The 26340-nt window shown below is 37.3% G+C and overlaps 3 protein-coding genes across 7 annotated transcripts in view; 2 read left to right on the top strand and 1 right to left on the bottom strand.

The window, feature by feature from the left end:
• CCDC82 (coiled-coil domain containing 82) overlaps positions 1 to 12470 on the bottom strand; it is a 30291-nt gene extending 17821 nt beyond the window's left edge. Inside the window, exons 1-4 of one of the 5 annotated variants that reach the window (XM_031675369.2) lie at positions 12389 to 12469; positions 11906 to 12082; positions 6737 to 7467; positions 6057 to 6258 (exon numbers count right to left, since the gene is read on the bottom strand). In XM_031675369.2, coding sequence (XP_031531229.2) covers positions 6057 to 6258; positions 6737 to 7453 — 919 coding nt within the window. In that variant the 5' untranslated portion in view covers positions 7454 to 7467; positions 11906 to 12082; positions 12389 to 12469. Of the gene's footprint in view, positions 1 to 6056; positions 6259 to 6736; positions 7468 to 8365; positions 8475 to 11905; positions 12083 to 12388 lie in introns of those variants that run through there. The other 4 variants (XM_031675370.2, XM_072968932.1, XM_072968931.1 and 1 more) reach the window with 4 other exon arrangements.
• Positions 12012 to 24527, top strand: LOC140698634 (uncharacterized). The gene is made up of 2 exons (XM_072968933.1): positions 12012 to 12441; positions 24040 to 24527. The coding sequence occupies exons 1-2, from the start codon at positions 12012 to 12014 to the stop codon at positions 24306 to 24308; spliced, it is 699 nt and encodes a 232-aa protein (XP_072825034.1). The 3' UTR covers positions 24309 to 24527.
• JRKL (JRK like) lies at positions 12556 to 16524 on the top strand. The gene has a single exon (XM_006206708.4). The coding sequence runs from the start codon at positions 13191 to 13193 to the stop codon at positions 14763 to 14765; it is 1575 nt and encodes a 524-aa protein (XP_006206770.1). The 5' UTR covers positions 12556 to 13190; the 3' UTR covers positions 14766 to 16524.
• Positions 24528 to 26340: the final 1813 nt, after the last annotated feature.

The following is a 26340-nucleotide window of genomic DNA, read 5'->3' as shown; positions in this document are numbered from 1 at the left end:
GATAGCTGTGTATATATTATCATATTATGCTCAATAATAAATGTCTTTTCCTTTTCAATAGTTATACTTCTTGTTTTACTTTCATGTCTGTTGCATTATTGAAATCAGCTAGAACAAAGTCAGTAGGAAATATTTTTGTCTTGTCCTTTATTTTAAAGAGAATATCTCCAGTGCTTCACTATGATGTCAGAGCTTGGTTTAAAATATTCTTTGTTATGTAAAGGACATATGCTCATATTACTATTTTTTAAGACATTATAAAAAACCAGATATGGGTATTGAATTTTATCAAATGCCTTTTTAGAATCTATTGAAATTATTATTTTTTCTCTTTTGACATAATATGGCACCTAATACTAAACCATTTTTATAGTTCTAAAAAGAATGGTTAGGGGATTTTTTCTTTTCTCTTGGAATTAAAAAAATATTTCCTTCATATGTCTATTTGAAAATCTTCATCAACTTGGGACGTGAGCCTCTTTAACCTGCATAAACAGGCATGTTTGGAAACTCAAGAATATTTTCTTTTATCGTATCTTTGAATTCGTACGTCTTTACATCCAAAAACATGCTATGCCTCTTATGATAGTCAAATCTTTTACATCTCACTAAGATTATATAATTTTCTTCCTTTAGATTTCATTTTGTTCTGTATTCCCACCCACCTCCCACTCCCCAGGAATTTGTGAACTAGGGCCTTCATTTCTATCCCTTTATGGATTATCTTCTCCTTCAGAAAGGTTTTCTTTTTCTTTATGTTAGAACTTCTTGGGTTTAACCTATATATCATTAATGAAATTTTCTGTATGGTTAATTCTGTTCTCTACCACCTTCAACAAAGACTTTATTTCTGACTTTGTATTTTTCATTTTCTGGCAGTTTATCCTTAGCTAGCTCCCTTTCCCTTCAAATTGTTTTCTCCATATGACTTCCTATTTCTTTTCATAGATTGCAAAGCAAACGCTTTATACAACTTTCTTCTGTTTCCTTTAATGAAACATTTTTTTCATGGGCATCTTCTGCCCGTGAGTCTTCCGGGCAATTTTACCTTTCCCTTTGCTATATGATTTCACTAGTCCTTTTTATTTGTCCTAGAATAAGAATAAGTTCTTATAGAATAAGAAGAGTTCTCAAGAGGAGGGGATTTAATTTTTAACATAAATGGCTGTGGGATTGTTCTTAGTCAGACTCTGAATGTAGACAGAATGACTGTGTTTAATTACTGGATGGAGACCAAGTTCACTCAGTCTAGTTTCCAGTATTCTAGCAAGTGTTTTTCTAGCCAAGCACTAACAGACTGAGATGTACTCTTATAATACACTACTGGGTTCCCTGTCACTCTAAACATATGATAGAGTACAGGAAAAACAATATAATAGTATCTACAGATCTGAAGGCCCTGCCATCTCTCTGTGTATAATATTATCACCATTTGTGAACTACGTATGTCTGAAACACAATGAACCACTGTTAGTCTATCCCTCTGCTTTCTATGGTAGCTTTTCTGGGAGTTGTAGTCTCAGAATAAGTATGAATAAATACTGCTAGGGACTGATGAGAAGGGAAAAAGACTATGACTGCCTTCGAGTGCTTCAACCACGTAGCAGGAGGGAAACTACTCTGTGTTGAGGTGTTATATTGCATCTCTCAGAGCCCAATGGCAGACAGCGAGAAAGGGACAAAATAGCCTCTCTGGTAGAACTGTCCTCTTCAAAAAGGTAAAACTGAATATGCCACTGATTGCCTGACTTTGGAGTTATGAAATGTCTCTCCCAAATTCTGATCACATGTTGAATATGAGTAGTTGTTATAGTTCTTACACAGGTTGGGGGACAATGAATCTGGGAATACTAGCCTAATTACAACCTAAACAAGACCACAGAATGGTGTTTGTTTTTCATCATATAGATCATTGCTTTACTGAGCAATAATATAATCAAAAGTATATTTTGATTTTCAAATGTAAGAATTAACTTACAGTAACTTTTAAAACATAATCCCTTGGCATATCAAAAACTGCCTACATTTACTTTTATTTATTATATTTATAAATGGCATAATCATTGATAAGTACTGAAATATTAACCAAGTCATAAATTATCTCTCTAGAATATTTGGGAGGTTTTTCCTCTGAAGTTTTAATGAATCTGGTCACACCTAACATTTTTGTGTCTTGAACTATAAGACCCAGGAGACTTCAGCCAATATGCTTATCTTAATCATCGATTCATCTGACTAACAAATTCCTATAATGTGTTACCAAGTCTAATATGTATTAGGAATACAAAGAGAAACGAAGCTGATAAACCATTTAGGTTATTTTTTGGAGGTGGGGATGCCCATTTGGCTTTCTTTATTGAGCTTTACTTTTTCATATACCATAAAATTCACTCTTTTTGGTGCACAGTTCTATGACCAAAACACAAAGTTGTGTAACCACCATGACAATCAAAAGAAGAAGTTCTACCACCACCCCAAAACTCCCTTATGCTACCTCTCAATCATTTAGTTTTGCACACATTGAGTCTGAGAGTCTGAAAGACACTCTAATGAAAATATTCAAGAAGACAAAAAATTGGGCCTTAGACTAGGAAGAAATCTGCACTGGAGATACAAGTTTGGGAATTGGGCCAAAGTTATGGGGCAGAGACGTGCCTGAAGCACAAGCAAAATGAAGGTAGTCTGAGAATGGAACCTTTAGAAACATCAATATTTACACAGCAAATGGAAAACGGGGAAAGCAATATTTTAACAGGAAAGGCAAGAAGCTAATGAGAGAACTCTGAAAGTGAGAGTGGTCAATGGTTGGTGGCAAAGCACACAGCATTATCAAGTTAACATAAGAACCGAAGAGCATTTTGGCAACTAAAAAGTTATCACTAACTTCAGTGAGAGCGATTTCACTGGATTGATGGGTACAATAGTCTGAGTCCAACGCTTTGCAGAGTTACTGGGAAACTTGAACAAAAAGATATGGTTTAGAACAGGGCTAACAGAACATGCCAACTCAAGGCAGGAAAGGAGTTGATATGGTTACAAGTTGAGAAAAGAGAGCTTGTAAAGACAGAGCCAGAATCCGAAGTTGCAAGTAAGAACACATAAAGGTAAAATGCACTGCACGAAAGATGAGGTACAGCTCCTCCTGAGGTGAAGATGCCCAGTAGTAGAAGCAAGCACAGATCTCCTTGGTATTGACCAAAATGAGTTGAAAATTTATATCCATAGAAAATTTGCACACAAATATTTATAGCAGCTTTATTCATAATTGCCAAAACCTGGAAGCAACCAACATGTCCCTCAATAGGTGAATGGATAAACTGTGATACATCCATACAATGGAATATTATTCAGTGATAAAAAGAAATGAGTTGTCATGCACATTTAAGACATGGAGGAAACTTAAATTCATTATTAAGTGAAAGATGCCAATCTGAAAAGGCTACATGCTGTGTGATCCCAACTGTAAAACATTCTGGAAGAGGCAAAACTATGGAGGCATTAAAAATATCCGTGGTTGCTAGGGGTTCGAGGGTGGGAGGGTGGAAGGGATGAACAGGTGGAGAACAGGGCATTTTTAGGACAGTGAAACTGTTCTGGATGATATTGTAATGGTGGATACCTGCTGCATCATTATACATTTCTCAAACCCACAGAATGTACAACACAAAGAGTGACTCCCCCAGGCAAACTATGAACTACAGTTGATGATATATCGATATTAGCTTATCAACTGCACCAGATGTAGCAAACTAATGCAAGATATTAATAACAAGGAAACTGTGTGTGAGGGGTTACATAGGAACCCTCTGTACTTTCCACTCAACTTTTCAGTAAATCTAAAACTGCCCTTAAAAAAACAAATAGAAGCATTAAAGTGTAGGGTAGAGAAGGAAGTTAAAATAGCTCCCACGTGCTGGACTTTTATTTTCATTAATTAGCAGGAGTGGTTATGAGCGGGTATCTGTCAGTAAATGTTCTATCATTCTAGATATTAATATCCAGAATGATGGGATACCTCCTAATTGAGTTTCTCTGAGATTCAAATGTCCCGGTAGCAGGTGAACCAGTGCCTATTGATATAAGGAAAACAGTCATTAACTTTCAATATATAAATGCCTATCACTGGCATCTCTGTAATTGATAAATTTCTTGAAATTTGATTAATACCTAAACCTACAATTTTACCTGAATTATGGTATCAAAATTGAACCATGTTACACTTAATTTCAGTAAATATGCCCCTTAAAATTTGGGGGGGGGAACTGCATTCATGAAGAAAAAAAGTTTTCATCCAACATCCTGTTTCTACCAGAGTTGTAAAATATCATAAAGACTGTCTTTGAATTTATGTATAATTATAGGAATCAGAGCAACAATACATATTTAAAGACATCCTAAATTTTCAGGGTTCTATCACTGACATTTTCATTATCTATATGAAAATATAAAAGATTCTAACTTCTTGATAGGTTTCACTGAGTGACACTTCAAAAGGCCAGATAACACCAGTGGTTCTCAAAGTGTGATCTGTAGACCCCTGGAAGTCTGCAAGTCCATTTAAGGGGATCGGTGAGGTCAGAGCAATGACACTAAGATAATTATGTTTCACCACGTTGACTTTTTCACTGATGGTGCAGAAGTAACTATGGACAAGGCAGCTGACCCCTTGACATAAATCATGGCTTTAGCACCAACTACTAGTAATCATTAAAGTCATCATTGCTCTGCATTCACTTAAAAAACTACTTTTCACTTAAGACTGTCCTTGATGTAGTAAAAACTATTAGTTTTAATACATCTTGAATCTTGAGTATACATCTTTAGTATTCAGTGGGATGAAATGGGAAGTACGGGTAAAGCAGTTGTGCTGTATACCAAAGTATGATCGACTGTACTTTGCGGAAAAAGCCTCATTTGTCATGTTTACCTGAAACACCACATTTACTTGATAGAACTACTGACCAATTATGATTATTTAGGCATCTGTCAAATATTTTGTCAAAAATGAACAAGGGAAGCTGTCATTTCAAGAACAACTCACATTACTTGATGCCAAAGATAAAAAACAGAGTTCTGAGTAGAAATTAGAATTCTGAACAATTTGTATCCGTTACTGTGGGCCTGACAGCTTCCTAATACCTAAAGAATTTTCTGATGAGATTGGTGGTGATATTAATGAATGTGATTTCTAAAATATTGTATAATGAAATGTGAATTTAGAATTTGGAAGATCTGTATAACCCAGTGAATCAATATTTTCCAAATGACCAATGCATGTTACAAAATTATTTATGGGTAAAAGATCCATTCAAATTGCAAGACAGACCAATGGAATGGGCTGTAAGTACTAGAAGTTCATTTATAATATGCTTTTAGATTCCATACTGCAACTAACATTTAAGAAACTATGACTTGTTGAATTTTTGTGTGGTGTCAAATGAGAACACCCAAAGTCATTTTGAAAATGCTTTCAGAATACTCCTCCCTTCTCCAGCTACCTGTCTGTATGAAACAAAATTGCTTTCATCCACTTTAACCAAATAATTACAACAGACTAAATGCAAAAGCAGATATAAGAACCCAGCTGCCTTCTATGGAGCTAGACATTAAATATATTTATTTAAATGTAAAATTCTCCCCCAAAATAAAATAAAATAAAATGTAAAATAATGCCATTTTTCTCATTGTTTGGGTAAATAGTTATTTTTCATAAAATGTCATGTAACATGTAATGAGTTTATCACATTACTTACTTTAAGTCAATTAATTAATAAATATATTTAAAATTTCTCTTTTGTAAATTTTCTACAGTGGTAAATGCTGATAGATATAACCAACAGAAACAAAAGCTCTTTAGGGTCCTAATAATCTTTAAGAATGTAAAAGGTCCCAAAACCACTGGAATAAACTATTATTAGACAGACAAAATTACTTGAAAATGAAACCATAGTTCCTCATCAGTGATTTAGAACATGACAGTAAAAGGCTAATTTAATACTTGGTATGCTATCAGGATTAGATCAAGTCATAAAACATTCTCTTGATATTTAACTTACAAAGAGAATTCTGTTTTACTAATTTCAGCTGTGATGTAGTCAATTTTTCTCCTCGTTGGCTTTCATTCTCTTCATCACCCTCCTCATCTTGTACTACAAAGTCATCAATAATGTAATCATCTCCATCTTCATCATCTTCATAATCCTCCTCTTCTTCATCATCATTTTCATCGCTGCTTGTGCAGGATTCCTTTTCGGAGTCCTAATTAAATTAAAAAGTAACCTTTAGTAAATTGTACCTTTAAAATTTTTAGCATGGATGTGGAATTAAAAGATTAAATCTGAAACAAAAAATGATTTGTAGAAATAAATGTCATATTTTAACATTAAAAAAATTTTGTCATGTTAAATGTTGAACTTTTGAAATTAGGAAGATTATATACCTTGGCAAGTGATATAAAATGTTTAAAATGGACATTAAGATTATAAGTAGAAGTCAGAAACAGAAAAGACCATGCAAAATGGTCTTTCAATTTTAAAAAAGAGTGAAGGAATGAGGCTCATAATAAAATAATACTGGATACAATACTGCAATCAAACATGTTCAAGGATACTTGAATCAAAAATAAATCCTCAAATTATTGCAAAATAGAACAGACTCAGCACCTGGATTTTTCTAAAAACTAAGTACTTTAAATAAAAATTTAAAATAGTAACAAAACCAATAAAATATAACACACCTCAAAATCTCTACTACTATTGCGTCTCTGACGAGATCTTTGTTTTGAGAGTTCTTTGAGTTTCTGGAGCTGCTCTCGCTTTTTTGTGGCTGAGGTTTTTTCAGGCTTTTTTTGCTCCATCTCCACAGAAGAAGATTCATCTTCAACCACCCTACGCGGACGTTTAATGCCCACTTTTCTAACTAGGATGTCACTGTCGTCACTCTCATCGCTGTCATACATCACAGAGGAGACCCTTTTTCTCTTCCCTCGCTTGATGTGTTCTTCTTCCAAATCCTCCTCTATTATTTGTCCAGTGCGTTTGTTGAGATCACCCTCCTCTTGACTTACATGCATTTCCTGATCTGGTAAGTCAATGTTCCCATGTTTGATTTTGTTCTTTTCTTCTTCATACGTTGAACTGTTGCTGGTGTTAATGAGATGCTTACTGTTGTTTTCTTCGCTTGCGACTTTAATCGAGTTAAGCTTGCTTTCATCTGCTGGCTTTTTATGACTATCAAGCCCCTTGTTAGCATCAGGGTCTTCATCACTGTCAGCACTCTCATCATCGTCAACACTTTCATCACTCTCGAGCTCATCGCTCTCAAGCTCGTCATCACTGTCACACAATTGTGAGAGATTACTTCTTCTAGTCCGCCTCCAGTCAACTCGAGATTTCTGTTCACACTCTTGAGTTTTAGAATTTTTCCTTGTTTCATGTCTTCTAACGTGTACCATCTTCACTTAAGCTTCTACAAAATAAAGTTATTAGGAACATAATAATGACAACCAGATTACAACAGTGAATGCATTTATGGTTCAAACTATATTTATTTGGTATTATCAGATGGTTCACAAAGGTAAAATCACATGAAATATCTGAGTAAAGATGGTAGAACACTTACTGACAAATAGTTTGTTGATATTTATGAAATAACTATATGAACATCTATTCTGAATTATGCTGTAGGTTGCACTGAAAGAGGGTCATACAAAAACTATGGTCCTGTTCCTCAGAAGATTACTATCCACGCGTAGAACTAAAACATAAAAACAGATAGCAATTAAGAAAAATGTAAGGTAGTATTCATTTCCTGACCAAACGAGTGATCAAAATAACTGTGATAAAAGTGTAAAGATGCAGGAAGACCAGAACGACAAGTGTTTCACTAATGATTTTATTGAACAGATATGATCTGACAGACCTCTGAAGAATTGGTTATATTCAAACAGGAAGAGTGAAAGAAAAAGAGATTTCAGGCAGGAAAAAACAGTAAAGTCAAAACGTTGGCACTGAGAAACAACATGGTATGTTTAGTAAATAGATGTGACCAACAAGGTGTGAAGAAAGGCTTTATGCTGGGAAAAAAAAGTGACACGTATAGAAAATTTTGGTGGAATAACCAGAATGATTCCTCCCATCAGCAAAGGAGGATTCTGAACAGAGAAATGACATGAATTACAACATAAAGAATCATTTATATGAAAGAAGTTATAAAGTAGTCATTGACATTAAAAAAAAAGACAACAGTGCAAAACTGAGAGGTAACTTATCCACTAAGATTGCAGCCTCTACATATTTTAGTAAAATGGCAATGGCTTTAAACCATTCAAAGTTAAAGACACAATCTAATCCAACAGAAAACTTACTAACAATCCACTAAGACAGTGAGGTGAAAAAACAAAGTTTCATGACGAAGCAGAGTACAGCACTAGGAAGGAAAACAAATGCTCTAAGTTCCTGATTCAGAAAAGGGTGAACTCCATCAAAATTATCACAGGTACACAGTAAAGTGAACAGAGATAAGATAACTAGAAAAACACTAACACACATGTACTTCTGTGGTGACTAGGAGAACAGAAATATGATCACAATGTCGTGAGACTGACCTCATAATGGGCACCTAAGAACGTGTGTATTCAACTGAGTGCTCTCTCTCTCCTTCAAAGAAATCGTCTTACAAGGGTGATTGTTCCAGGATTTCCACAATGGCACAGAATAATATGAACATTTTTTATAAACCACAGTATCAAAAATATGAAAATAATCACATTTCATTATCCCAAAGAGAGGTTTAAATACCCATTTTATTCCCTTGTCTTAGTTATAAGGGACTGTTAGCTGCTTCCAGAAATGAAATCCAATTTCAAAAGATGAAGATTAACTTTCATTAAAGATATTTTTCAAATGTGCTGCAAACTCTGATCATATTTCCAAAAACAGAATGCCAAAATTTTTTTGACCCATGGCAGTATTACTGAACTAAGTTTACGGCTTCCCAACATGATTACCTTTTTTTTGGTGATGGGGAGATACTACCCATTTGATTGTATGCTTCTGTTATGTTTATACGGCAATGTGAATGCTACTATAATAATAACTCATATAAAATCAGAAAAACAACAGTTGTTAAGATTATATACCAGGAACTATAATGTAGGTGACCCTATGACAGTAACTGCTACAAGATATATTCAATATTGTTAACAGGAATCTAACAAATCCTACTCCACAGACCAGATATTCTGCTATTTGTAGTTTTACTTAGGTTCTATCTTACAGAAGGTTGTTTATATTAAAATCAGCTAAGAATAAAACTGTGTAGTCAAAATTACTTTTTAAGGTCTCTATGTTACTCTTCAAAGAATGGTTTTTTTATACACCATACTGCTTCAAAATATGTCCACTCAGTTTCTCTTCCAGGTTTTAAACAGATTACTGTTTTTTTTTCTTTTTATTAAGCACCAGATAAACTAGGATCACTATATTTCGAAGCCATGTAGTACAAAGAAGTCTTTTTAAAGCACACGTAGTTATAAATTTGCATAAGTTAACTGTGCCCATGCTTCATACTGTAGGTAAGGTTTTTAAATAAATGTCTGAATTGGGGGAAATAATGAAAAAAATGTTTATGAAAACAAATGACAAATATGGCTTCAGTCGATACACTAAAGTATGGACAGCAGGGACATTAAAGTGAAAGATGATTTTATTAGTTTGATACATACTGAATGATTATCTTACAAAACTGCACCATGTGCAAAAGACAGTTATTTATCATATCAATAGGCGATTCCTACCACAATGGTAGAAATGATTAAGAATGTCACACTATGCAAATACCTGTGACTGCAGAGTTAGACTATTAAAAAACTACATATGTATAGTAACTTTCAGTGCATTTTCAAACTTTCAGTGCCTTTTTAAATTTCAAATTTTCAAATGTATTTTAAAATCCTGACAATGATCCTAGAAGGAAGATATTCTCTCTCTTCATTTATAAAAATCAAAGCCAAGGACACAGAGTTTAAATGACTTACCAAAGATCACACAGCTCATTAGTGACAGAGCAGGGATTAGAAACCAGATGTCCTGATTCCCGGTCCACTGCTACACAAAGACCGCTACCTTCATTATATTTGTACAGCGTAGGAAAAATTAACATCTTTAAAAAAGTCGTTAATTTATCTCTCATTCATGCTAAATTTTAGTTTCAGAAAATAATCATTAAAATAGTTTAAGAGTTTACAAATATACTTTTTAAATTTTGTAACTGAATTTTAGTGCACATGAGTTAGGCCAGAAACTTCTGGAAATAATTTATCCACTGGCAAGAAGAGAATGCGTACAGGAGATGAAAATTTGCAGACTTCCCTCTACCACCTTACTGATGACAGTGATTACAAAATTTAAGGATTTCTCCATTGAGTTGAAAAGTAAACATTTCAAAGAAAAGGCAGTCTCTGATGAGAAAAAAATTTATTTTGGAAACTGCAGTACTGAACATTTGAGGAGGCAAGTTTTATTTAAACAAATCAGGTTTCATTTGACCAACTGCTAGATTTCCAGGGTCTCTCTCACATTTCGAAATTGCTGTTTATATCAATAATGTCAAAACTCTGTCATTGAAAATATAAGATAATTTAAAAATGGTTGGCTCCTCTTTTTAAATTGTGGATACTTTTACTACGTGAGCTGGGGAGGGAAGGATAAACAGATGGCAAAGGTGCGTGAACGGAACCAGAGGAGACAAATGAGAAGGTAAAGCTAGTGTGATGGATAAGACAGCTCTCTATCGTTAGAATTCACTCAGAAAAGAATCCATGCAAATGGGTGAAATTTCTATTAAGCTGATCATACACTCAATTTCTTTAAATGAGAGTTTAATTAAGCTTCTTTAATGATACCTTACCTTTAGGTAAAGAGAAAAACACAGATTCCAAACAGAAAGCGTTAAATAGGTGAATGAAGATGATCAATACCACCACATTTTTGTGCTTTATGGTTAAAATCATGTACGACGCACATACATAGCTACCTTGTCTGGGAAAGAATATAAAGGCAACAATCCATTGGGCTTGTGTTCTTTCTCTAACACAGTAACTCTACAACTAAAAAGGGTACTCTGGTGACGCCTGAATTTTTCATCAGAAGAAACAGCCTTTATTCTAGACTTTGAGGTTAATTCATCCTCAAGAAAAGATTCATTCTAGGAATCGTGAGCTTGCCCCACAAACAATGTAGGTGGTACTTTACATTTAAAATTTTGAAGGGCAGTGGAACCCCAGCCATTACTTGAAATTCCACCAGAAGGGATGCATCCTATTTGTAAAACATTATTCCTCTTAATATTTCCTTTTACATGTCAGTTTGGAGAGAAAATCTTAATTAACCAAAGAAATAGTCATTGAATGCATACTACGCCAGCACATGCTCGGAGCTGTGGCGTTACTAGAAGAAATCAGCAACACGGTTTCTGCTCCCAAGGAGCTCACAATCTGATGAAATTACTAGGGACACCGAAACAAGGCAGCATAACACATGATTTAAGGGCTACAGAATATGATTCTTTTTATGTTCTTATCACACTGCTGTGAATCAATTTATCATAGTTCTTCCATTGGCCGGAAAACAGGGCAGCACAACACGACAGAAATAGGGAATAGGAAACTATGAAGAAACAATAATATAAAGAGAGGAAAGCCAACGTCCCCCACTTAGAATCAAGGTTTAGTACTCCACAATTCGCATGGAGTGGCTCCTGACAGCTTGGCATCCTGGACAACTACAGCATTCATTAAAATCTGTAACACTGAAGGTGGTTCGCTAAATTCAGCAGGGATGGATGGCCGAGGAAGGAACAGATCCTCTCGGGAGTTAACCCCAGAGTCATTTTCATGATTACAAACCTGGCTCCTTGGCGGGACGCAGACACTGTCCGCCGGTCCGCTACTCTGTCCCCAGGAGGGAGGGGCACCGTAGCTAGGAAACGGGGCCCTTCAACGGAGCTCCCCGATGACGCGCGCAGGACGACACAAACACCCGGACCTTAGAGCAGCCTCGGCCCCCAGAAAACAAACCAGGATCTGGAAGGGCCAGAAACCCGCGAAATCATCACCCGCGCTCCGCGCGCCAGCCCTGCCCACTTCCCCTTCGCGGCAGGAACTGGCACCTCCCCCCACCGCCCCACTGCAGCTTCGTCCGGGCCGCGCGCGAGTGGAGCGGAGCGCCGAGAGGAGCCGTCCCGCCCACCCCGGGAGCGCCCGCGGGAATTTTTCCTCCCCGGCCGCGGGGAGGCGCGGCTTCCCCCGCGCCTCTAATAAGCCATTAGCAGCCCGAGAGAGAGCGAGTCCCCGCCCCGACCGGGCCCCGCGCCGCCCCCGCGCCCTCACCTTTCAAACCTCCTCCGCCTCCGCCTCCGCCTCCGCCTCTGCCTCCGCCCCAGGTACCGGGTCCAGACTCGCGACGCTCCGCCTTCTTCCGGGGACCAAGGGAAGTCCCGCCTCTGGGGGGGCAGGGGCGGGGCCTGGTCGGCCGCGGGAGGGGGCGTCTTCCGGGAGCGTGCGCTGGGGGAGGAGCGGTCGCCGCGCGTTAGGCAGGGAGCGGTGCGGGGTCCCGGCGCCAAGCGAGGTGGGAGAGGCGCTCGGTGGGCTGTGAGGGTCCGGGAGGACTGTGCAGGCTGAGCGCAACGCGGGGAAGTGCGGCTGGCGGCTGGGGAAGAAGTCACACGCACCCGTCCCCCTGGGGAAGGGGCCAGTCCCCGTCTCCCTGGCTCTTCCGCTCTCTGCCGTAACTTCGGGGTGTGGCAGGGGTTAGTGACGGCCGTTGACCTGGGGTCTGGGCGTCAAGGAGGCTTGTGGTCGCGATGGGGTTATAGTCTTTCTCGCGGCCACCGGGGGAGTGAGACAAATGTTTGTAATCCGGATTATCCGCGGTGACTTGGGGCCTCCTCTACTGCCCATCTGAAGTTAAAGGCCTGTTCTGTCCAACTTCCTCCCCCCGCACCGCCCTCTGCCGTCTCTTTGCCAGCCAAGCCCAGCCGGGGACGGGGTCGGGGCCACCAGGTTCCTGGTAAGGTTGAAAGACGGGGTGTTTAAGACTGGGTTACAGTGAGTCTGTGAGAGAGAAGGCAGGATCTTCTGGACTGCTTCAGTGTGGGTGTGGGCTTGACTCCCTGAGTCCCCGAGCCACACCATGTCAGGGAAACGGAAGCGGGTGGTGCTGACTATTAAAGATAAGCTTGATATAATAAAGAAACTTGAAGATGGAGGTTCTTCCAAACAACTGGCAGTGATTTATGGAATTGGGGAGACAACAGTTCGAGATATAAGAAAAAATAAGGAAAAGATTATAACTTACGCAAGCAGTTCTGATTCCACAAGTCTTCTGGCCAAGAGGAAATCTATGAAGCCATCCATGTATGAGGAATTGGACAGAGCAATGCTGGAATGGTTCAACCAGCAAAGAGCAAAAGGGAATCCTGTGTCTGGACCGATTTGTGCTAAAAGGGCAGAGTTCTTCTTTTATGCTTTGGGAATGGATGGTGATTTTAACCCCTCTGCCGGTTGGTTGACTCGTTTTAAGCAGCGGCACAGCATTAGAGAGATTAACATTAGAAATGAAAGGGTTCATGGGGATGAGACTGCCGTGGAGGATTTTTGTAACAACTTTCGAGACTTTATTGAACGAGAGAATTTGCAGCCTGAACAAATCTACAATGCCGATGAAACTGGACTGTTTTGGAAATGCCTACCTTCCAGGACTTCAGTAATCAAAGGTAAATGCACAGTCTCTGGGCACAAGTCAATTGAAGAAAGAGTCACTGTGATGTGTTGTGCCAATGCAACAGGTTTACACAAACTTAAACTTTGTGTTGTGGGAAAAGCAAGGAAACCTCGCTCCTTCAAGTCAACTGATACCTCAAACCTGCCAGTCTCTTATTTCAGCCAAAAAGGTGCATGGATGGATCTTTCCATTTTCCGACAGTGGTTTGATAAGATCTTTGTGCCACAAGTTCGAGAGCACTTAAGATCCAAAGGCTTGCAGGAAAAGGCTGTGCTCCTGTTGGATAATTCACCAACACATCCAAATGAGAACGTCCTGAGGTCAGATGATGGCCAAATATTTGCTAAATATTTACCACCTAACGTGGCTTCTTTGATTCAGCCCTCGGATCAGGGAGTCATAGCCACAATGAAGAGAAACTACCGGGCAGGTCTTCTCCAGAACAATTTGGAAGAAGGTAACGACCTGAAATCATTCTGGAAGAAGCTAACTCTGCTGGATGCACTTTATGAAATAGCAATGGCGTGGAATTTAGTAAAGCCAGTTACCATTAGCAGAGCGTGGAAGAAGATTCTCCCTACCATTGAGGAGAAAGAAGGCCTGGACTTTGATGAAGAAGATATCTCAGTGGCTGCTGTGGCTACCATTTTACAACACACCAAAGGATTGGAAAATGTGACTACTGAGAACATTGAAAAGTGGCTTGAAGTTGACAGTACTGAACCAGGCTATGAAGTATTAAGTGACAGTGAAATCATTCGAAGAGCACAAGGCCAGACAGACGAATCCAGTGAAAATGAGGAGGAGGAAATAGAACTGATCCCGGAGAGACATGTTAATCATGCAGCTGCTCTCCAATGGACTGAAAATTTATTGGATTATCTAGAACAACAAGGGGATATGATTCTGCCTGATAGACTGGTGATACGTAAACTTCGAGCCACCATAAGAAATAAACAGAAGATGACAAACTCAAGTCAATGATGGCATGTCAACATTACCATTGTTTTGGTAATTGTGTTTGTAACTTTTAACCTCTTTGCAACATGGCTTCCTTCTCTCTGTGTTCTGAATTCTCAGACACAGTCCTGTGAAATACAGATACAAAAATGTATCTGAATTGGTTTGAGGATTATGTGTTTGGCAGCTCTGTCTCTTGTCCGTTTATTTGTGTGGATAATTGGAAGCTGATTTTGTACAGGTATAAATTACACATACATATGCATTCACTTTTATAGATCTGCAATTACCCCTTCCATTGCAGTGGCATTCCCTAAATTTTCTAGCAAAAGTTACAGGTAGGTGAACAGTTTGGGCACTTCCCTGAAATCTTTTGTTTGCTCTGTGAGGGCTGCCACAGTAATCTTTTCTTGTTCTTGTGCTAACCAAATTATCTGTTTTGCATCTTTATATACACTGATGGAATGAGAAGTTACCTACATTGTTAGATTTCAGGGTAATCTGTAATGATTCAAAATGAAGTTCTGAATGAAGAGGAAAGAATGATGAATGAATTATGAAAATAACTTAGAAATCATACTTTTCTTACATTTGTTTGGGTGGCAAGAGGAGGGGATTTTTCTAGAAATGAACTATAATATAGGGAGTGATTGCTGAATTAGTGAGAAAAATATTGGAAAACTGATGTATAAGATCATGATCTATTCATTCGTAGAAAACTGGGAGTTGAAAATCCGGGGAACTTTAGGCTATTTATACAAAGGGAATAAGTAGGCTTGTTTTAATTGGGTCTTTTTATTATGTTATTAATTGGGTAACAGTATAGGCTTATTATTTATTCATCTAATTATAGTACAGATCTTGTAACTTTACATGTGGTGATGTCAGCTCTCATCCTGTATGTGGGGGAACATCTTGGGTATTTGTAAGTTTTTTTAGTATGTACTTGAAAATATCTATAATTTGAAAAAGTTTGTCATGCTTTTATTTGATGTGAAAAGAAGAAGAAATTAAAATAATAAAGTTTTTATTTTTAATAAAGCATAAATTATGACCTGTTTTATGAAGAAAGCAGAAATAATTATGGAGAGTACCAGAGTCAAAGGAATCTCATCATTTATTATTTTGACACTTGTGAAAAGGTTTTCTTCTAGAATTGGTTTGTCAGAATTTTGATAAACTTAGTAAATTGAGTACGTTTACTCAAGACATTGAAAAGATTTACCTACATGAATGTTAATTTCATTCATAATTTAAAAGCAAAGTGTCTGTATGTTATTTCACGTTTTGGCCCTAAATTAAAAAAAAAATTCTCTTTATCATTTTTTTTAAAGGTTTAACTTTTTCATTGAAATACTTTGCATTTTACAGTGACTTTGTTAGAATTCTAAAACTTTAAAAGATTCGTAGCTTTCCATAATTTCTGTTATCTTAATGATATGTGTCTAGATTTTTAAAAAAGATTTATTTGTGACAAGAACTGTTTAAAAATTGTTGCATGAATTGCCTCAGTGATAGGGAAAAAAAAGCATCAGAAGTTAACATCCATATTGAATCATATTATTTTGTATTCATAAATTAAATTATATGTAAAATGATTTATCTAAAATGAAAATATGTACTAAACAGCTTCTTGGAATTTCTATCTGAATTTGCTCACTGTTTTTAAAATTAACCTTGTTAATGAAATTCAGCTGTATCATTGCCACCTAGTGGTAAAATTAACATTACTGTTAAGTTGTGTGGTTTTAAACTTTAATATCTAGTAAAAGGTTCACTGTTTTGTGGCCTTGAGTGTGAATATTGTGACTTTCTCTATCCTATGGGAGACTGCTCTTCTTTGGTTTATAGCTGACTGCTGTTTTCCAAAAGCTGCCAACAATAGTAGGCTGAAAGTTCTATTTTGGATCCTTCTATCCGTAAACATAATTGTAAAAGCTGCTGGTTAATTGAATACCATGTTGTGTTCTAAGCAGTGTATTTAAATCATATGACCCTCGAATTATGAATTAGGTGGAAATAATGATGCTCTGCTCATACTCTTAATTGCTGAAGATCACTTGGCTACAGGTAAGGTTTTAAACCCAAGTATTTGACACCAGAAGGCTACACTTACTTTATGCAACCTAAACTAACATCTTAACCTTTTTGATCTTCAAATTTATTCCTTCCTTCCTCCACCACCCGCCACAGGTGTCTCAATTTACTTACCTACCTTCCAGTGCATCGGGGGCAGCAATTGCCCTTTCCTTTTACCCTTTTAGAGGTTGGTCTTCCTCTCTGACTACTCTGCGGTGTCTCCAGTCCCCTGTTCAGCCACAGCCTAATAGCATTTGAAATTGGGATTGTCTGTTTCCTGCTTTCTGGTTAGCCATGCTCAGTAAGGATCCTGTCTCACTTCAACAATTTAAAACCCACCATTGGGAAAAACAGTTCATGTAAACATTTCTCTCTAGTTTACAAGGTAATCTCAAGGAGAAAGAGTCAGCACAGTGTAGCAATAACACAAAAGTCTTACTAGCCCGTTACTGGAAACCGCCACCCCCAAAGGCACGTGAGCATGTATACACTCAGATCCACACAGATCAAAGGGAGAAAAAGTTAAGCCCCCAAATGAGAGGTGAGGAAGAGAATGAGGGTTAGGTTCAGATAGAAGAGGGGGTGGTTAGATGAGTAGAAGGAAAAAGGGAAATGTGGTCTGTAGTGAGGTTTGTTTTGTGACGTGCATCTCAGCACCGCAGTCCTAGGCTTACCAGGATGTGCTGCTCACTTGTGGATGCTCCTTATAATCTCTGCTCTTCTCCTTTTCACCTTTGAAATGTTAAGAAGTCAGTACCAGGTTGAATGCATTTGATCAATAGTTGGGACCTTTTGATGGATGATACCAGAAGCTGTTTGGGTACTGCATCTGCCCCAAAGTCATAAATTCTAGGTTTCCAATTCCTATCCCTTCAATGCCCCCACCAGAGGCTGTGTTTGGCTTTCTATTGTGCCGTTAAGAAATTAGCCATGGGGTCACGTTCTCATCAATCTTAACTGATTCTCCCAATGATGAACCTTGATATATCCCTCAGAAAACCAACTGTGCACCACAATGTTCCTCTAAACCTGTGCACCTAGTAGCCAAGAGTGCTGTGAGAGTAGGATTACCTGCAGGGGATGATGCAGGAACTTAGAAACTTGGTTCTTACGAGAGATTTGGGTTGAGGGCCAGAAAGCAGGGCAGTAGATGGGTGAAGGGAATGGAATTCCTTGCTAGGTTTAAATTCAGTGAATCAAAAGTTCATTGAGTTTTACTATGTATGTGTAAGGCTACTGGGGGTGACGAGTTTAGGAAAATATAAAGGGGGAAAGTGATTCGTGTCCTTCAGGATCTTGAAGTCAAGGTGGAAAAAACATTTAGGGAAAACAAAGCCGTCTGGTTTCATTGTAAGCTTGTATAAAACAGTCAACATAATGTGATGTGGATTATATTGCTTATTATTTCCTTCAGTGGCTTCTACTCTGTATTCCTTGTACATTTTAAGCTTTTCTTTGTTCATGGTTTTTACTGCTCCTGAGTGACTTCTTCCATTTCCATTACCTGAATGCTTATGATCCCAGATCTGTCTCTAGTCTCACTGTGTTCAGAGATTCAGATTTGTATCTTCAATTGAGAAGCGGGATTTCACTTCTGGGAGGGAAATTTAAATGGTTGCTTTGCTTCCCATCTATAGTAAACTATCCGTTTGTATCCTGATGTCAGAGCCAACTAGATGGACTAAGAAGTTCAAATTTTTTAACAACTCCACATTAGGCTAATCTATATTGGTCTGAAATAGCAAAGTAGATAATTATCTTTCCTTATCCTATTTGTTTAAATAATTGATGCTTACATCAATGAGAATAAAGCATCTCCACTTAACTTGATCTCAGAAGTCCTAACCATGTGATCTCGGGTGAGTGTCTAAATCTGTCTGAATCTCCCTGTCTCTCAAAGGGGGATAATAATACAGATTGTTAAGAAGATTAAACATTAATAATGTACAACACTTTGTGAACTAATATGTTTTTATATTATTCATGGAAAGGATTAAAGGACTTGAGAGCATCAAAGATGAAGAGTGGGAGAGTAAGATAATGATAGGAGTTTCTGGTTGAAAGGAGGAAATATAGAGGCCAAGATTTGCAACTTAGGTATTCAAAACGTATTGAGTCAACGTATACAATCAGGCTCTGTCACTCCTTTTTTAATGCTTCAAACTTATTTGTACATTTGAAAAGAATGTATACAGTATACCTCAGAGATATTGTGAGTTTGGTCCCAGACCACTGCAATAAAGGAAATACTGCAATAAAGCAAGTGACACAAATTTTTTGGTTTCCTACTGCATATAAAAGTTACATTTACACTCTGCTGTAGTCTATTAAGTGTGCAATAGCATTTTATCTAAAAGAACAATGTATATACTTTAATTAAAATTTTTTTAAAAATGCTAGACAATCATCTAGGCCTTCAACAAGCCATCTTTTTGCAATAATAACATCAAAGATCACTGAGTAGCCTTTATAGACTGGCTTTTTTTACTTAGAAATATGCACTTAACATTCCTCCATGTCTTTTCATTGCATGATAGTTCATTTCTTCTTATCACTGAATAATATTCTGAAGTATGGATGTTCCACAGTTTATACATTCATCCATTGAAGGACATCTTGATTGCTTCCAGTTTTGGGTAGTTATGAATAAAGCTGCTAGAAACATTTGTATGCAGGTTTTTACATGCACATAAATTTTCAGTTCATTTGGGTAAATAGGAGTGCAATTGCTAAATCATATGGTAAGATTATGCTTAGCTTTATGAAGGAATTGCCAAACTGTTTTCCAAAGTAGTTGTACCATTTTGCATTCAGACCAACCATGAATGAGTTCCTGTTTCTCTGCCTTCATTGGTATTTGGTGGTAGCAGAGAAGCTTTAGCCATTCCAATGTAGTGATCTCATTGTTTTAATTTATAATTCCCTAGTGATATTTGATATTGTCTTTTAATATGCTTATTTGCCATCTATATGCTTTCTGTGGTGAGCTGTGTGTTTCATTCTTGTGCCCATGTTTTAACTGGGTTATTTGTTTTCTTATTGTTGGGTTTTAAGAGTTCCTAATTGGTATTTTGGATACCAATTCCTTTATCAGATACGTGTTTTGCACATATTTTCTCATAGTCTGTGGCTTTTCATTTCTGAACAATGTCTTTTGCAGAGCAGAAATTTTAATTTTTAATTAAATCTAATTTACTAATGTTTTCTTTCATGAATCATATTCTTGCTGTTGTATCTAAAAAAGTCTTCACCAAACCCAAGGTCACCTAAATTTTCTACTATATTATCTAATAGAAGTTTTATAGTTTTACATTTTACATTTAAGTTTATATAGCATTCTGAGTTATTTTTTGGATGTAAAGGTTGTAAAGACTTTCTCTAAATTCATTTCTTTGTGAATATCTGGTGGGTTCAGCATCATTTGTTGAAAAGACTGTCCTGTCCCTACAGAATTGTCTTTTCTCCTTTGTCAAAGATCAGTTGACTCTGTTTGTGTAGGTCTGTCTGGGCTCCCTATTCTTTTCCATCAATCAATCTGTCTGTTCTTTTGCCAGCACTACACTGTTTTGATTACTGTAGCTTTATAGTAAGTCTTGTGGTGTTAGTTCTCTTTCTGTACTTCCACCTCAGTGTCATGCTGGCTAGTCTGGGTCTTTTGCCTCTGTATATATATGGTAGAATCAGTTTGTCAATATCCATAAGATAACTTGCTGGGATATTGATTGAGACTTCACAGAATCTGCAGATTAAGTTGGAAAGAACTGACGTCTTGATGATAATTGAGTCTTCCTTTTTTTTTTTTTTTGGCCTGTCCATTTATTTATTGTTTATTTATTTATTTATTGTAACACTTTTATTGTGGTATGGTACAGTAAACTACGCATATTTCAGGTGTGCACTTTGATGAATTTTGATAGATGTATACATGAGTCTTCCTGTTCTTGAACATTTATTTAGATCTTTTTTGATTTCCTTTATTGGAGTTTTGTAGTTTTCCTCAGATAGATCTTGTACATGTTTTATTGCATTTATACCTAAGTATTTCTTTCTTTCTTTCTTTTTTTTGGTTGGTGCTAACATATATGGTATTGTGTTTCTAATTTCAAATACCAACTATTCATTGTGGGTGTATAGGAAAACAATTTTTGTATATTAACCTTGTCTACTGCAATCTTCTACAATTATTTGTTCCAATATTTTTGTTGATTCTTTCAGATTTTGTACATAAACAACCATATCGTCTGTGAACAAATGCAATTTTATTTCTTCCTATCCAATCTGTATGCTTCTATTTCTGTTTCTTGTTTTATTGTGTTAACTAGAACTTTCAGTATGATGTTGAATAGAAGTGGGGACATGGTTACTTTTTAAAAAGAAAAAACTTTATTATTTCATGAATTTGATAGTGGAGTTAGGCAATTTAGTTTCACATTAGGTAAGACTATAAATACTTGATAAATAGGTAACCAGGCCTCTTGTAAAAAAAAATTTGCAGAGAAAACCAATCAAAATTCTCCCTACAATGATTTCTGACTGACATAGTGGATCAAAATGAGATTTTTCTCTACTAAAGTCAATGTCCATGAAGCACATAAATTAATAGGAGACCTGTCTTGTATCAAGTACAAGGCATCTGGAAGACTAAAAAATACATATGTATAAACACATACACGCTATGGCACATATAAAACGTAAAATGTTTTCCTACTTCTTAATTCAGTTCAATAATAATAGCTAATTTTAAGAAGCAAACATTTAATAGATACTAGAGAGAAATAGAAGTAAGAAAAGAGAGGGAAAAGAAAAATATTTGAGCATGATTGTGGACTACCTGCATTCTTTACTGTAGTAAGATTTTTTTAATGGAAAAATAGAATAGATAAGGAAGAATAGAAACAAAGGTTAGCATGCCCAACATGTCCATAAGACAAATGGAGATACACATTTATTTGATACTGGGGTTGTAATCATGAGCTAGACACAATTTAATGGGAGAGATAATTACAGTGACATACAGTATCACCACATAGGAAGCATGCATGTAGAACAACAGAGCAACAGAGGAAAAGGATAATGAATGCCTGGAACATAACACGCACACACCACCACCACCACTACCACCACCACCCAGAGTGAAGGGCATACAAAAAACAGACGTGTACAGCCAGCAGAGACAAAGACATAACACTCCACTGACACATTTTAACTGAAAGTCATTATTATAATTTTGTTATATAAATGGTTTTGATTCTAACTTCATTTGGAACTTTAAATGATCTTGCAATCTTAATTTTTGACAAAGAAAGTACACATTAAGCCCTATGAATAAAGTTCTGCTTAAAGGAAAAAAGGAAATTTTAAATGGAGTAACATCCCCATCTTGTGGTGTTTCAGAATATTGACTCTTTTTTAATGGCTGATGAATGATTTTAAGCAAAATAGATTAGGAGTTTGGGATTAGCATATACACACTACTATATATAAAATAGATGAACAACAAGGTCCTACTGTATAGCACAGGGAAATATATTCACTATCTTGTAAGAACTTATAACGGATGAGAATCAGAAAAAGAATATATATATATGCAGATATAGTATGTATAACTGAATCACTCTACTGTACACCTGAAACTAACACAACATTGTAAATCAACTATAATTCAATTAAAATAAAGAAAAATAAAAAAAGAACACAGGAATAAACCTGACAAAAATGTTCAAGTTCCTCTTGAAGAGAACTACAAAATAAGCATAGGAACATAAGAGACCCTGACTAAGTGGATATTCTTGGTTGCAAAACTATAATATTGTAAAGATGTAAATCCTCCTCAGGTTAATCTAAAAATGGAATGCAATTCTCGTTGAAATTCCAACTTTCCAAGTGGCTCTAAAGTTAGTTTTGAAAAGCAAATGTTAGAGGAGAGAGCTAAAACTTGTTTTTGAAAAAGAAAAAGAAAGGAAATGGGTAAACACAAAGTATACAATTAAAATTAAATTGGCTGATGTTGGCAGAGGAGGAGGAAGACAATGAGACTAGAAACAGAACAAGTTAACGTATAAGAATTTTATATACAATGAGATGTAAATCAGTGAGGAAAAAATGAATTAGACAAAAACTGATTTTGTAAGACTTTCATTAAAAATTTAGATTCTTACCTCATTTCATACACCATACAATGTTCAGATGGATCAAAGTTTTAGCTGTTAAAAATTAAAATAATAGACAATGAAATTACTGGAATAAAATAAATGAATAGCTAAATAATCTTAGAAGGGTAGACTTATTTAAGTGTCACTTCAAAAACAGAAACCTGTAAGCAAAGCTTGGTTGATTTTATTACATAATAATTAATATTGGTTGAGTAAATGTAAAAAAAACTGAACTTTTTGGAAAGAGAAATGAGTGGTGAAAAATTGAGACATATATAAGAGGCCATCTTATTTTTAATGTCTCCTATATAAGAGATAACTTACAAATCTACAAGAAAATGATACATATGTGAAAAATGGGAAGGGAAACTCTAATTTAGAAAAAGTTAAATAAAAGGAAATGGCCAAAATATATCACAAGGCAATTCGTAAAATAAGTTAAGCTATTGCCCTACAACAAAAAAAAGTTCAACTTTGTAAGTAATCAGATAGAACATTACATGAAAATATATGAAATGGTGTGAAAAAAGTGAGAATCCATATTTTTATGTAACAGATTATACAAGATTAGAAATTAAGTAATGCCCCTTATTGTCAAAAGTGCTGAAATAAGGGTAAATTGGATGAAACTTTCTCCAAGGCATTTTAGCAATGTTTATATTTTTTAATTAGAAATTTGCATAACTTCCAGTGTAGTAATTCTGCCTTTAGGAATTGATCCCAAGGAAAGAATCATGGATATGTGCTAAGGCTGTGCTACAAAGATACTGTGTATAAGATCAGAAAATAACAAGCAATCTGCTTAACAAATAGGGGTCTGGTTATGCAATTAATTTTGATATTCTACGTGACCATTAAGTGACTTTGTAGAAGACTCTTTATTGGCAAAGAAAAAAAATTATTTTATCATGAGAAAATGAATCACAAAGGTTTGTAATTGTTGTTCTTACTTCTGTGTTTAAAAATGCACATTTCCCCTACAACAGTAGGGGCAAGGTTTATAATAAGATGTCTGTAGTAATACTTAGGCGGTGGGCTTAATGATAAAGCCTTTTCTCTTTGCACAGATATATTTTCAAAAGTTTTTAAAAGAAGGTTGAAAATGCATGGCAGTAAGACTCAGCAGCAGTTCCTGAGAGAAAAGGCACTGGTTTCCGGAGCAAGTTGTGGACAGGCAGGCGATTTCTCCCTTCATCATCTCAGTGCTGAACCCTCACGCTGGGCTGTGTGCTCGGGAAAAGCTTCCTGTTTGGAGATACTGCTTTGGCGAAGGAGAGCGTATCATGCCCTGAACTTCAGAAGTGGAGTTAGTTCTATGATCTTTAAAACATTGTAGGGAATCATAGTAGCTGAGAAAGAACTGTCATGTCAAGAGTTGCAAAGCATTTATCTCTTGCAAGAAACTCTGGTTGGAACACATGTTTGCTGCAGAACATTTTTTCTTCTGGAAAAGCCACCTTGTATATATACAAATATAAAACAGAAAACATAATGAGAAAATAGAAATGTTTGAAAAATGGCAAATAAACTATTCTAAGGATTAAATTGCTCTTTAGGGTAATGCAAAAAGTTGTCTCTTATGTTGTAGGCAGAGTTCTTTGTATATTATGTTTCTTTTGGAGAGATTTCTAAATGTATATTTAAATTACATACGGGCGAGTGTGGGTGTCAATGTGCTTATATTTATCCCTTCATTTGTTTATTTATTTGTATGTTGATATTTTAGAGATGTTGGGAATTTAGGCCAAAAATACTGCAGGGATGATGCAGGAGAGGAAGGACCATAAAACAGAACTAAACTAGTTTGTAAATGTTCGACCTGGACTGAACTATTGAAACACTTCACATGACGGAGAAATGTTAAAAATGGAAATCACCGTCCTTTTTACTGTTTGGGAAAGTGATATTTAACGAAACAATCTTTTGCTTCTGTGTACATGTTACTTGAGCTGCAGTTGGAGGTAGCTGGGGTGCGATTGCCCATGGGGTCATAGCTGGACCCACTAGCATGGGGACCACGTGGACTTTGTCCTGAAGGAGGTGGATTTTCCTACTGCAAGTTCTCTGGAATAGGAAATGAGGATGAACACGTGGCCTCAGGTTTTGTTAAACAAGGAACTCCTTCCTTTATGAGTGGCCTCTTGAATCTACTCTGGATATTCTTGTAGGCACATCCCACGGTGCTTGGAAGTTTTCTTTGCCACAAGGAGGCAGACTAGGGCGTGGAGGCTCCTGCAAAAGCCCAGTGAGAATAACAGAGGGAGCCTGGATTTGTGTAAAGTAGCCTAAGTTAAGGTGAATTTAAAAATGTGGTATTCCCTTATTCCTGTCTTCAGTAAAGTTCAGATGCAGAACCTGGCTTGGTTTCTGGTATAGAGAATTAATCATATTTGAATCCTTGCTCATCATGGATTGGAGAGAGCAGCAAATCTACTTGAATCTGTCTTCCAGAAAATCTGATTTAGTTGGCCTGGAGTGCCAACATTTTTAAAGGGTACCGCAAGTGATTCTAATGTGCAGCCAAACTGACAACTGCTATTTCAGAGTTGTAACCGAGAGGACCTCGTGGGGCTTTCCCAGGACAGACGCCTCCCCCGTGTCCTCTGCTGCACCTCCTCTCTGAAGTACCCAGATAATAGGACTTCATGTATAGTTCCTGAGGTTTTCAGAAGCTGAAAACCACCACCAAAGGGAAGAAATTAACTACTTGATGATCGAGAGCTCGTGGCTCCCAGACCTCCTGGCCCCTAGGGGTTGATGGTGTTGACCGCCCTGTTACCTCCACATCAGCCAATCAGAGGATTGCGCATGAGCTGAGCACGTACCCTGTGAGCTCCCCCCTCCCTCACCTGGCCTTTAAATATCTATTGCTGAACCCCTCGAAGGAGTCTGGGGTTCTCTTGGGCATGCGCCATCTCTCATCCTCCTTGCTCAGCCCTGCAGTCAACTTTTCTCTGCCCCAAACTCCTATGTTTCAGTTTGTTTGGTCTCATGATCCTTTGGGCACAGGAATGTGCCTTTGGTAACAATTTTGGCCTGTGCCCATGGCCGGTCGAGCCCCTTCCCTGGGTCCCAGCGGCTGCTCGAGCGCACTTGGCTCTGGGGAACCGACACAGACGCCGGCGGCCCCACCGCAGGGGAAACGGCTGGAGCTACGGTTCGCATTTGGAGTCGCCTGGGGGTGAGTGGCTCCAGCTCGCGGCGGCTGGGAATCCTTTCCGCTCCTTCTGGGCTCATTCCCACCAGGAAGGGAGCCACCCTGGGCTCACTGAGAGCCCCTCTGGGTCCGGTCTCCTTCAGGAGCTGGGCCCACCTGTTTGGAGGCCTCCATCTGGGAGCGGCAGTGGAGTTCTGACTCCACCCCCTCT

This window comes from Vicugna pacos, chromosome 10 (assembly GCF_048564905.1).
Source record: "Vicugna pacos chromosome 10, VicPac4, whole genome shotgun sequence".
NCBI classification, from domain to species: domain Eukaryota; kingdom Metazoa; phylum Chordata; class Mammalia; order Artiodactyla; family Camelidae; genus Vicugna; species Vicugna pacos.
The sequence above is the reverse complement of the archived record's forward strand: the minus strand, read 5'-3'. Positions and strand labels throughout refer to the sequence as shown.